Below are 12667 nucleotides of genomic sequence, written 5' to 3' on the forward strand. Positions count from 1 at the left end.
CTCTAAACAGTGTTCTGTGCTCGTCTGTGCAGCCAAAGACAGAACAGTTAGCATGTTTTGTTCAAACTTTCGCCATGGCTTTAGAGCTGGTACACCGTTGTCGCTTGCGAAATCAAAATGACAGCGCAGTGGGTGGAAACTTACAGATTAAGGGGCGGTAATATTATAATGAGATTTCTTTGCAGTGTCACTACAGGAGCGAAATCAGACGTGCTCGTTTTTTCAGACGCTTGCAGAAAAAAAGCTTACCAAAACAAAGTTACCGGGTTAATCTTTTTCATGTTTCCTTGGTTGGTAGATGCACCGGGGACCTGATTATAGCAATTATATCAGTTTTCATGATATGTCACCTTTAAATAACATGAGGGTGAGTTAATGATATCAGAATTTACATTTTAGGTGAACTAACCCTTTAACCAGTTGATTATATCATACAGCGATGTTCACAGAGCCTGTAACCGGTGTTATAGTGCACACTTGGACCATTAGTATGCAATGCCACGCTCATACAGTATGCCAATTAAGCATAACTCTCTGAAGAAGCGAACCAAATGTTATTCTCCCTTTGAGGCAAAACGGAGCTATTCAATAAATGTTCAATTTTTTTGCTTTAGTCTTTTCCCTCCCCTCGCGTATGCTAGGTCCCTTAGGTAAGTTTAAGAACTAGTTTTCCATTGTCTCCGCTCTAAGAGGTCTGTATATCACGGAGAATGAATCCTGTCAGTTTTATTACCGCTGGAGCACGGCACCACTGATAAAAACAAGACTTCATATACCCTTGGCATCTCACAAAATAGCCTTGCTTGATCAGTCTGTTACCCGAACCTCCCCCTCCTATTTTCTCCTTCAACCCTTGTCTTTCTCCTCGGCTCTGGTTATGTCGAAAACACCGCCCCCCTCCATCCTTCCCCTCCCTGTAATGAAAAGGCCTGGCAGAACAAGCCCCCAGCAGGCCCGAGGGTCCCTGCTCAAGTCAGCGTGGCGTTTCACAAGTAGTCGGCTCCCATGTCAATATCCATCTCCAGTGCAGTCAACGGTAATCCCTCTCCCTCCAAGACAAGCTTTCATATCACTTATATTTGATAAATGCCGGGAAGCATCTAACAAGCGCGCTTTGCGGGAGATGCCTAAACCTCAGGCGCTCAGATTCGGTGTAACTGATCCCAAAAATACAAGACGAGAATCAATGGAAGAGAAGAAAGGTCTTAAATGGTCTTTGCCGGATGTCTGCTAATTAAAGTGACCGCTCGCGTTGTTGTATCGAACACGGAGGTATGCCGGAGGGAGAGACTGCCCCTTTGCCCACTTAGCCAAAATAATGAGGAGAATGACATACACTGTGCGTCAATAGGGAGAGGAGGCCAGGCCGTCACTGTCAGACATGGAATGATGTGCATGCCATATTGACCCGCTCAATTTTACAGTCTTTTTTGATCTTGATGATATTTCAGTTTTCTTAAGTCATTGTGGCAGTGCAGTAAAAATAATTCAGGTATGGCATACTTTGATTTGTACTATAAAGAAAACCTCATTGTTGCACTGATTGGTATTCAGTCACACATACCAATGACAGCGTTCACCCACTCAATATTTAGATTATTGACCGGCCCTCTGTGTGGATTACTGTATCACAGAGAGTGGCTGTTAGATCTGGATGTGAGAAATTGTGTAGTTGTTTCTGTAGTCTTTTTTATGTGAGATAATAGTTGGAAAAGGGGTTTCTCAAGGGACTGGCAACCCATCACAACTGTTCGACGCAGGCTGCACAGGGATAAGGCAAAAATGCTGTTCACATCACACATCAACACAACGAATATCTTCAGGTGAAATAATATGATTTTTAACACATTTAAACGTTTAGCTATATTAGAGTTTTCCATGATCAATTTTTAGAATGATATTCACACAATATCTTCATTTAATAACTGTTTAATAAAATTACAGATATATATTATGCACAGATGAATGGCACCAGTTGTTGAGTTGTTTAAAAGTAGGGCCCAACAACTCAGAGTTACTCAGAGGTTGGGTAACTTAATTTATTTAATTTGTATTTTTTTTGGATAATTATTATTTAAAAGAGTAATATATGTGACCATTTAAATAGCAAAAACTGCATTATTATTAGTAGTAGTAGAAGTAGTAGTAGTATAGTATATTTATGATGATTTTTTAAATATATTTAATTTATTATAATTAAAATAATAAATAATAATTATATTAATTATTAAAAATGAAAATATATTTACATATTTACATTGAAATATAAACAAAATTGTATTATTATATGATTTTATTAATATATTTAATTTATTATAATTAATATGGTTAATAATATTTATAATAATTACTATTATTATAATTATTTTTATTAAAACCTTCATAATGAGTATTTTTACTATTATTATTAATGATATTCACAGTGAATGTTATGCCTTTTATTGTTGTAAGACAAAATAAACAGCTTAAAAATCAGTTCTACATATCAATTATTAAACACATAAAATAACTGATGTAAATGCAATATTGGTTGATCACTGCTCATTCATTTTTAAGCTGCATGTCTCTACAAGGCTTGTGAAAATTTGCAAGCGTTTTTTTTTTTTCTCAAATTGCAAATGACAAATATCTATCACTGGTATGCAAAATCAATTTAAAACTGATATATTTGTCCTGCAGTGCTGCGTTGTAAACCTCCCTAACATCATTATACAGATTGGTATTCAATAAAGCATCTAAATGTCTCCGCTCAGGACATTGTGCGGATGTTGACAGTATCGTGATGGTAATGGAGTGGGGTTATTAGATTATGGATATGGGAAGGAGTTTATCTCTGTCTGGGGTCAGTGTGTTTTATGTGGGCTGTGGTTGTGGGTGTTTCTCAAGGGAATAACACACCCAATAAAACAAGAGCTTGCATTTGAGTGAGTGAGTGATGGCATGTTGTATGAGGATGTTTACTGACACCATGCATATCATTGCATTTTTTTCCTACGATAGAATCGCTCCATATGTTTAGGAAACCTGACAGAGATTGAGTGGCTATAACACGGCCGAGCAAAATGCCTGACAATCACTGTCTGTCATCTGACACCTGTCTGCTAAAACATTACCTGTTTTTTTCCATTTAGAATTCTTGAGCATAGATCAGATACTAAGAAATGATGTATAAATCACATTGCAAGAATATAGAACTATAATGCGGTATATTTGTGTCTGTTTTATCACAGGTCTTGGACCTTTTTAATTCTATCTCTATGCAGGAATGTACATCTGCCTGACCACATGACTAATCTCAATTTAAAATGTTAACAAACAAGTTTCAGATCCACTGCTGGGAGTCAATACAGCTGATCTCTCAAGCAGAATTTAAATGAGTCTGTGTCTAGTAAACAGTCTCATTGCGGTTTGTGTGATACGTGCGCTTGCGATTAAATTCAACAGGTCAATAAAGGAAGGGGTATAGTACAGTTTTAGCATCACCCATATACTGTAGGTCTAGCTACACGATACAGTAGATAAATAGAGGAGAATATGACTGCTTTCGCAATTGAGGTGGAGGTCAGCAGGTTATCTGCAGACCCATCCATTTAACCCGGCTAGCCCTTGTCAGAGTATCATTTAATAATGACTCCATTCCATTGCTATAGAGATGATAAAACAAGGCCTCTTTCATGTCAAGAGAGCATCTGTATGTTGAGATATGGCTAGTGCAGTATTTTCATACCTTTCTTTTTTTTAGGATTGAGTACCTCCCAGCAGCCCCATCAGCACAACTTTATCTTTGTTGTTTAATGTAGCATTATTCTTAATATTAATTAATATGAATAATATGTAACATGAATATATAATTCATATTAATTATTTAATCTAATAAGTAATGTTTATAAAATGTATTACAATAAAAATGCGTTCACTTCAAAGGAATTGGAAAAACTATGAAATCAATTACAATTCATTATTTTTGCATATTCGTTTAATTTTAAAATGTTTAATTAATACATTTATTATTTTTATATATATGTTATACAAGCTGGAAATGGTGTTATAGTGGTTTGTGCACTTGTTTTAGAAAGCAAGCATCTGGGAAAAAATATAAAACTTTTGTTTTGTTAAAAAGGATTATGAAAAGATTGTGAAATCAGTTACAATTCATTATTTGTGTCTATTTAATTTAAAATGGTAATTATTATTATATTTATTATTATTTTAATAATACAACAAATACTTGTTATTATTATTCATTAGTTCATAACATGATTATTTTTCTATAGTTCTATTTTTCTATTTTAACAAAATGAAATGTAGTAAGTGGTTTTTGGAATCTGGATAAAATCTTCTTTTTTTTTTTTTCTTTCCCTTCAAATGAAACGAATTATAAAATGATAATGAAATAAATTATAATTCATTATTTTTGTCTATTAATTAATTTTTTATTTTAATTATTAATTATTCGTTTTATTATTATTAATATGAAAAAAATATGAAATTATTTATTTGTTATAATATTAAATGTATCTATTACATTTTTTATTTCTATTAATTTTTTAACACATTTAAAAACATTAAAAAAGTATACCTATTAATTTCTTCTTTCATATATGATAGTGAAAAAGTCACTGAATGCAGCCTATGCTTATTTATAATAAATTCCACTGCCTGAAGTTGTTGCATATCATATCAAATGAACAAAATGACCCAGTTTTACCATGATATCTATAATCTGTTCTCATTGCAATGTTCAGATCTTGCTTCTTGAATATGTTTAAGTGAAAACAATTATTAGAGTGGCTATTGCAATGTCACACTTCATGTTATTGTGCCTTAGTTAAGTTTTGCTGTTTGGTCTAATGATTATTACTAAATGATTATGAATACATTTCAGTATCATTCAAGTATGCTGGAATATTGAGCATCTGCTCTGTGTCCTTCCTCTAACCGTGGCTTCATTTCTCTGGTGTGTGACAGGTGAGGGCCAGCGCTATCGCCCAGGACGCTGATCAGAATTATGACTACGCCTCCAACAGTGTGATCCTGCATTTAGACGTGGGAGATGAGGTCTGTGTGCAGCTGGACGGAGGGAAAGTCCACGGTGGAAACACCAACAAATACAGCACGTTCTCTGGCTTCCTCATCTATGCTGACTGACCTGCTCTATACACTCAGATGTACTGTGTATGAACACACACACACACACACACACACACACACACACACACACACACACATACAGTTACGTACACACACCGAACAGGCTTGAAAGAAATGGACGTGGTTTATACGGAGCAGAAGGGCTTCACAGACATAACGGCAACCAATTCCTTTCATAAAGCAAGAGGATTTCCGACACGCTGTTTGTATGTGTGTAAATTATAACTATCTTACATTATACACTACTCTCAAACTTAAATTAAAATGCATATAAATATATGTCTATATCTATCCTGGACGGTGACACGCTCATATTTTCATGTGTACTTGTTAGTGTATTTGTCTCCATTTTGTGTATCAATCAAAACCAGAGATTCAGACTCAATAGTCAACATGCTTTATGGTGAACTGAGCTGCATTTACACATGGCTGGACTTGAAAGAAAATCAGTGCGTAAATGTACTTTTCACTCAGTAGACGCAGCCGTAGCGCGATACGGGAACGTATACTGTATATGCGTGCGCACATGTCGCAGGGCTAGTGATTAATCTAAATCCTCTTGTTCCATTCATTTGACTTAGTGACTGCTTTCGTTGTCTTTGTGGAATTGGAAGGAGTGTAATTGCACACACAATGGCTCACTACAACCAAACAGTCGAAGTAATCTGGGCCGGACCGGAACATATTGATTTAGGCTGATGAGACTCTTCAGTAATCACACAAATAAATGAAATTATTAGTACTTTTTAAAAGGGAGGATGTTGTTCCCTTGTGTAAGTCTAATAAAAGATATTACAATGTAAAACTTTGAAATCAAGATGAAAATGTTACACTCTTGACAAGGAAGTACATTTTATATCATACCAACATTGTTACAGATTTATTTATACAAAAATTGTAGATTTATTGATTTTCAGTTTGAGTCTAATAGATGAGCAAAATAAAAAAAAAAAAGATTAAATTTTTTGCCATTAGAAGAAAATATATTTAAAATGTAACATTTCGACATCACATTTAGGAAAAGCAACATGGTGGACAATACCTCTGTATGTATTATATTTTAGAATATGTTTTTATGAACGTTACAAATGTATAAATCAAGCTCCATACATTTAGCTGTAATATCAAGCCCAGTAAGGTTGATATTTAATTTTAAAAACTCATAATATAAAAAAGGCCTAAAGTTTGAATGCTAAATCTGAAAAATCTTTGTCCCTAAACTTTTTTTTTATTTTTTATTCTGGACTTTTAGTACAGATTCATAACCTGTATTGATAATTTTTTTTCTGTGAAATACAGCACGAAGGAGTTGTTGATCTAAGTCAGGCCATGTGGAAATACACTGATGCAAATATACAAATAACATGTCAAAACATCAAAAGCATTCCCTATTCATAAACAATTCAATAATAAATAATATTCAAATATCTCTGCCTAATTTTTATGTAACATTTGTACAGCTGACTATACAAAACTTTGCATGTTAGGTGGTTTGAAATCAGAGCAAACATTTTCCACTTTTTTGACAAGAAAGTACACATTTAATATCCTATAAGCATTATATTATAGAATTATTTATACAGATTGTAGATTTATTTATTTTCACTTTAAGAGAAAGTAGGTGAATAAATTTACATTTCTAAGAAATTATTATTATACATTTTTTTTTTTGCTATCAAAAGAGCAACATTGCATTTAAGAGAAGGAACATTGTGGTCAATACACTTTCACAGTGATCAATATTATGTTTTCAAATAAGTTATACATTAAAAATCTAGCTCTATATATTTTCCTGTGACATCAAGCCCAGTAAGGTTGCTTTTTTAGAACAAATCCTAAATAATAAAAAGGCTAAATGATTGAATGATAAATCTGACAATAATGTGTCCTTAAACATTTTAAATGCAAACTAAATTTAAACTTTACTTTTTAGTACAGATTCATGTGCTGTATTGAAAAATCTTTGTGAGAAATACAGCATGAAGTAGTTATTGATACAAGTCAAGCCATGTGCAAATAAAGTGATAACATCAAAAAACATTCCCTATTCATAAACGGTTCAATAATAAATATGATTCAAATATTTCTCCCTCATTTTTTATACATTTGTACAGCTGACTATACAAAAACCTTGCAACATGTTAGGTGTATACTAAAATAACATTATATATAAATATAGAAAACATTATTTCTGGCATGCATGTTCTCTACTATAAACATTTAAGAATGTGTTTACCAGACAGTATTTCTAATGAATCTTCAGTGTCTTGGAGAGAGAGAGAAAAGAAAAGAAAAACAAGCAAAACAAGAACAACGACATGAACAATACTAGGATTCTACCTGTGCATGCCAGGGCTAAAACGAAGAGAAAATCCTTTAATTAAAAGCGAGAGGTAATGACATTCCGGCCTTAAGGCTTTGGTGAATCTGCAGCCTGTGGGAATATGTGGGGGATCTCAGCGTGTCTGTGGCCAGCCTCCTCGCGCTCTCCTGCCAGATTCCAGTTGAAAGTTAATTGGACGGGGAGAGATCTGAGGCCCATTAGTGATTCCCCTGTCGAATGCAGAGCCACGAGGATCACAGACTCACAAATAGGCAGATTACAATAATCAATACACTTCACTTGCCTCCAACACGTTCACACAAGTGCGCGCAGAAACAGACCTGCATGCACATCCACACACATCCGTGCAAAATGAATTCAGTAATTAGTGGAGGACCTATTCACCGCTGGTGTATGATAGTTGGCTCTCTGGCTCTCGCTCGGAGAGTGTATGTGCCATCTAATGAGGGGGGAATAGTTCTGACTTCTGCCGAGCGCAGAGAGAGAAAAGGTCGGTGAGCTGTTGATGGGCTACTCTCGGCACACAATGCATCAGGGGGTATTTCAGCACACCCAAACAAACCCTTAGATTACATCTTATGTGATGTTCTTTTACCTATAAAAAAATACTTTTTCAGTAGAGATATGTGATCAGATATAGAGATATATATGGCAGTAATACAGACAAACTCTTGCAAAGCCTGTACGAACATCATTTTACAAATAAACATAGGGTCATTACAAAACAGCATTACAAAAAATAAAAATTTTATATGAATTTTTAAAATTGTTAATAAGATTTAAGAATTATTTTCCATTTTAATATATTTTAAGATCTAGTGTATTCCTGTGATGAATTTTCAGCATCATTACTCCAATCTTCAGTGTCACATGATCCTTCAGAAATCATTCTAATGTGATAATTTGGTGATTAAGAAACATTTGTTATAAATATTGAAAACAGTTGTCCTGCTTAATATTTTTATGAAAACAGTGATATGTTTTATCAGGATTCTTTGACAAACTGAAAGTTCAAAAGAATAGCATTTGTTTGACACAAAAAAAGTTAACTTTGAATCAATTTAATGTTTGAATAAAAGTAATATAAAGTATATAATAATGTATTAATGGTATTAATGTATTAATATTAGATATGCATGTATAGGCATGCATATATAGATGGATAGATGTTTATTGTATTAATGTAAAATTCATTATTATACTTCAAATTTCCATTGAAATTAAAAAGCTATACATTATCAGAGGAGCATTAAAAACAGGTTTGTAAAACCCACTATGCCTGCCTGCCTGCCTGAGATTTGCCCTTATAAGCAATTGAGACAAATTAGTCCCAAAGACACTAAACATCTTAGTGCCAACAACATTTACCTTTAATTTAAATCACTGACCTGAAACCAAATAGTTATCATTTGAATTGCATTAGTCTAACTGCAATAGAAGCTCAGCAATTTGCTCTCATTTCACTTCAGACAGCATGGTTTTTACAATTAACCACAATCAAAGCAATTGGGAGCGAGTTCAGCTTTCAACAAGTGTAAAACACTGCCATCTATCTGCAAACAGGAGAGAGGCAAGTTCAACTGGACTCGAAGCTCGTGTTCCTTAAATTCACAACTACAACCATTTTTTTTACACTTTCTAAAACAAGAATCTTGAAGAATCTGCAATAAAGACAAACAAATCGTTGGACTTTGTTGGAAACTTTATTGGACAGTGAGAACATTCCAAATTAATTACAATGTTATTGCATTTCCGATCCATAATTTCTCAATTTGAAAAAGGTAACTTATTCTGAAAAGGCCAAAAATAAAAGTCTGGCCAGACACGACATTTCTACTACAGCACAGTCCAGCAGAGATGCCTGAGGATACACTGGATATTGCATACACACTGCTAATGTGCTGTATTGAGAGGTTTTATTGCAGACCAGTCAGCACACAAGAGATCTTTTTCATATCGCTATATGGTTTGAATACCACAGGACAGGAGGTGGACCTCTTGGGGAGTCAAATGGGAACTTAAAGAAGATAAAGGCACTTCTAATAATAATACCCAAATGAGTGCAAACACAAGCGAAGGACTGGAGCCATTAAGCAAATGAAGGTGACGGAATGAATAGGAAGAAACAAAAAATACATATAAAGAAATTATTACATAGAAAAGACAAACAAATGAGTTGTGGTCTTTATCTTCAACCGCTCATGACCATGCGGACGAGTTCTGTAGAAAAATAAAAAAAAAATAAAACAAAGTTAGTTTCCAATTTGTGTCAAAAAGGGTATCGACCCCAACTACAGCACACAGCGTCAAAAAATAAATACATTATAAATAAAAAATGAAGTTCTACTGCCAAAATACAAATTCTTTTAAAACGAGGATGATTATAAATAATCAAAATAAATAAATAAAAGATTTTTTTAAATATACAAGTTATTATTTTATAATAAAATAGACAAATGCTCTTCACACAACCTCATCAACCCTTCAAAAATTGCATTTAGCCTGCGACATTTGCTGTAGTTGGAAGCCGTTCCCCAGTTGTACTCGTTCATAAGTGTTGGGAAACGGTGAGAGCAAGATCATGGCTAGCTCCTACTAAACCACAGCTCAAAGACTTAACCAGGTCTAGGATTCAAGAAAATGTTAAAGAAGCTCCTTCTGGTTTTCCTCTACAGGGCAAGAGTGGAAACGATTTATAGCACAGCTACAGTAATGAGAGATCGTACAGTTGAGCTATGGATCAGCCTCCATCAGGAAAAGGGAGAGAAAGATCAGCAAAAACAGCCAAACCACTGCAATTTGATTGGTTAGTTAATAATGAAAGCAACCGCACTGCTTGGTGAGCACAGGGAGGGACTGTGCCGATATCGGAAGACAAATCTTAGACTGCTTTTAAAAGCAATACACCCGGTTATGCTACATCCCTTGACATGCGCTCAAGTCTGAAGCAGTGCAGTCGCCCTTTGCCTCTGAGAGCCGTCGCAGGGACGGCCGCATGCAGAGAGCATGCTGCAGCCAGGGGCCAAAGAAAAGGCTGCTGCAGAGATGGGGAAGAGTCAAACCATGTTTCAAAACCTTCAAACTACATCCAACCAGGCTCTCTAGCTCTAGACGTCACATGAGGCACAGCTGCCCTCTGAATGTCTAGATTTCGTTGAAAGAGGCGAAGTGATGAGGTGTAGACTATGCAATCATGTGCGTCTGAGAGCGTTAAAGAAAAGGCCTGGATGGATTGTTGCTTCACGTGTTATAAATGTTGAGGGCAGGAGGTAGACGTATACCCGAGACATCTCTCAGCCAGACATGATGTGGCGAACAAAGGCTGTGGAAGATCAGTTACAGTTACGGCATGCTTTCAAGATCCGATTCTCACTAAAAGAACTTAATGCTCACAACATTTTTTCCATTGTGGTGCATAAACATAATACATCCATTCAATCCCCAGCACAAAGTTGTATTTTGTATTCAAATGTACTGTTATTAACTTAACGCTCTACAGCCAAAAACTAGGCTCATAAAACAGCAAGTGCTCTCATGATAAACCTTTATGCATAATAATCAAACTCAGTTGTTTACCTTCATAATTGATGCAACCGTTAGCATCTTCGTGTCCAGCTAGAAGCGATTCTACCTCCTCTTCGGTCATCTTCTCTCCTATAAAATAAATAAATAAACCCATGCATAAATGTTTTGCAAATAGAGCACTACATACATGTACACCATATTTGAAATGTTCACTTCAACCGTTTCTACAATCATTGGCCCAGATGTGGAGGAGTGGGCTATAAATATCTCCTCAGGAGACCAGGCCGGCTTACCCAGTGTGGTGAGAACATGGCGGAGCTCAGCACCCATGACTGTGCCGTTGCCTTCCTTGTCAAATACTCTAAGCCCCTCCACAAAGTCCTCAAACGTGCCCTGGTCTTTGTTCTTAGCGATGGCCTGGAGCATGGGCAGGAACTGTTCGAAGTCCAGCAATTTATGGTTCATTTCTGAGGAACAAAGAAGTCTTTAATCAGACAAGATAGCATTTATGTCCATATTATACAGGAAGAGAGAACTACTATAATTACAGTAGTTGATCAAGGTATTACTACTTGTACAAATACAGGGCTCAACAATAATGATGGGCTAGTGCGAAAGGTTCAGGTCAGTTGAGAACAGCAGTGCTGTTGTAACTATGTTTTTATGCATTTAAATAAACTTTACACCTTTTTCAATAGTTCAGTGTTTCGCTTTACAAAACCTTAACTGATGGACTGGAGTCATGCAGATTATTGTGATGTTTTTACCAGCTGTTTGGACTCTCATTCTGCCGGCACCAATTCACTGCAGAGGATTCATTGGTGAGCAAGTGATGTAATGCTAAATTTTCCTAATCTTTTCCAATGAATCTTCAATGGGCTAATACCATATTGACCCGAATATAAGAATGTTTTTTTCTTGGAAATACATCTGAAAAAACGCGGTCATCTTATATGACCTGGGGGAAGTCGTGGCCTAATGGTTAGAGAGTCGGACTCGTAACCCAAAGGTTGTGGGTTCGAGTCTCGTGAGCACTAATTACGAGTATAGGTCACCACACTTGGCCACATGTCACGTCACATTATTCAGGGTCTAGACTTTGACATGTCAATAATACAACCACAACAATAGGTGGCGCCAAATACGCATAAAACGAGTGTGCCATGAAATACGTAATGTAATGCGTGTTGTAAAGATGGATAGCCTAAATGTCCTAATTCAGATGGGCTACCTGTTTTTTTTCACATAATGTGTTTTACTGAGAAAAACAAGATTTGGTTTTTAAAAAGGCCTTTTTCCAAAAGGTACATCTGGAAAAAGGGGGGTCGTCTTATAATCAGGGTCGTCTTATATTCGGGCCAATACAGTAGTTAAATACACAAATAATAGTTAAATATACAAATATGGCAAATTTTCATTTTTGGGTGAACTATTCCTATTATGTTATGATGCATTTGAACATTTTTGTTACAAATCCTGTTGGTGCAGTTGTTAAAATAGTGAGAATATAGTTTTAACAGTGTTAAAAAAGTATTCATATTTTGCACCATAAGCCATTACTGAAAATAAACCAACAAAGAAATGTAATATTAATTTAAAAAGGTATAAAACTTTTTTTTTTTTTTTTTTTAAGTCGAATATTTTTAA

General features: G+C 35.2%; 2 protein-coding genes across 2 annotated transcripts in view; one reads left to right on the forward strand and one right to left on the reverse strand.

The window, feature by feature from the left end:
• Positions 1–6011, forward strand: part of LOC107681949 (complement C1q-like protein 4) — a 14746-nt gene extending 8735 nt beyond the window's left edge. The window contains exon 3 of the mRNA XM_016478324.1: positions 4969–6011. Coding sequence (XP_016333810.1) covers positions 4969–5148 — 180 coding nt within the window. The 3' untranslated portion in view covers positions 5149–6011. The remainder of the gene's footprint in view (positions 1–4968) is intronic.
• Positions 6012–9179: 3168 nt separating this feature from the next.
• LOC107681950 (myosin light polypeptide 6-like) overlaps positions 9180–12667 on the reverse strand; it is a 6266-nt gene continuing 2778 nt past the window's right edge. Inside the window, exons 4-7 of the mRNA XM_016478325.1 lie at positions 11314–11487; positions 11072–11149; positions 10777–10817; positions 9180–9715 (exon numbers count right to left, since the gene is read on the reverse strand). Coding sequence (XP_016333811.1) covers positions 10789–10817; positions 11072–11149; positions 11314–11487 — 281 coding nt within the window. The 3' untranslated portion in view covers positions 9180–9715; positions 10777–10788. The remainder of the gene's footprint in view (positions 9716–10776; positions 10818–11071; positions 11150–11313; positions 11488–12667) is intronic.

This window comes from Sinocyclocheilus anshuiensis, unplaced genomic scaffold (genome assembly GCF_001515605.1).
Source record: "Sinocyclocheilus anshuiensis isolate Anshui unplaced genomic scaffold, SAMN03320099.WGS_v1.1 scaffold2090, whole genome shotgun sequence".
NCBI lineage: Eukaryota > Metazoa > Chordata > Actinopteri > Cypriniformes > Cyprinidae > Sinocyclocheilus > Sinocyclocheilus anshuiensis.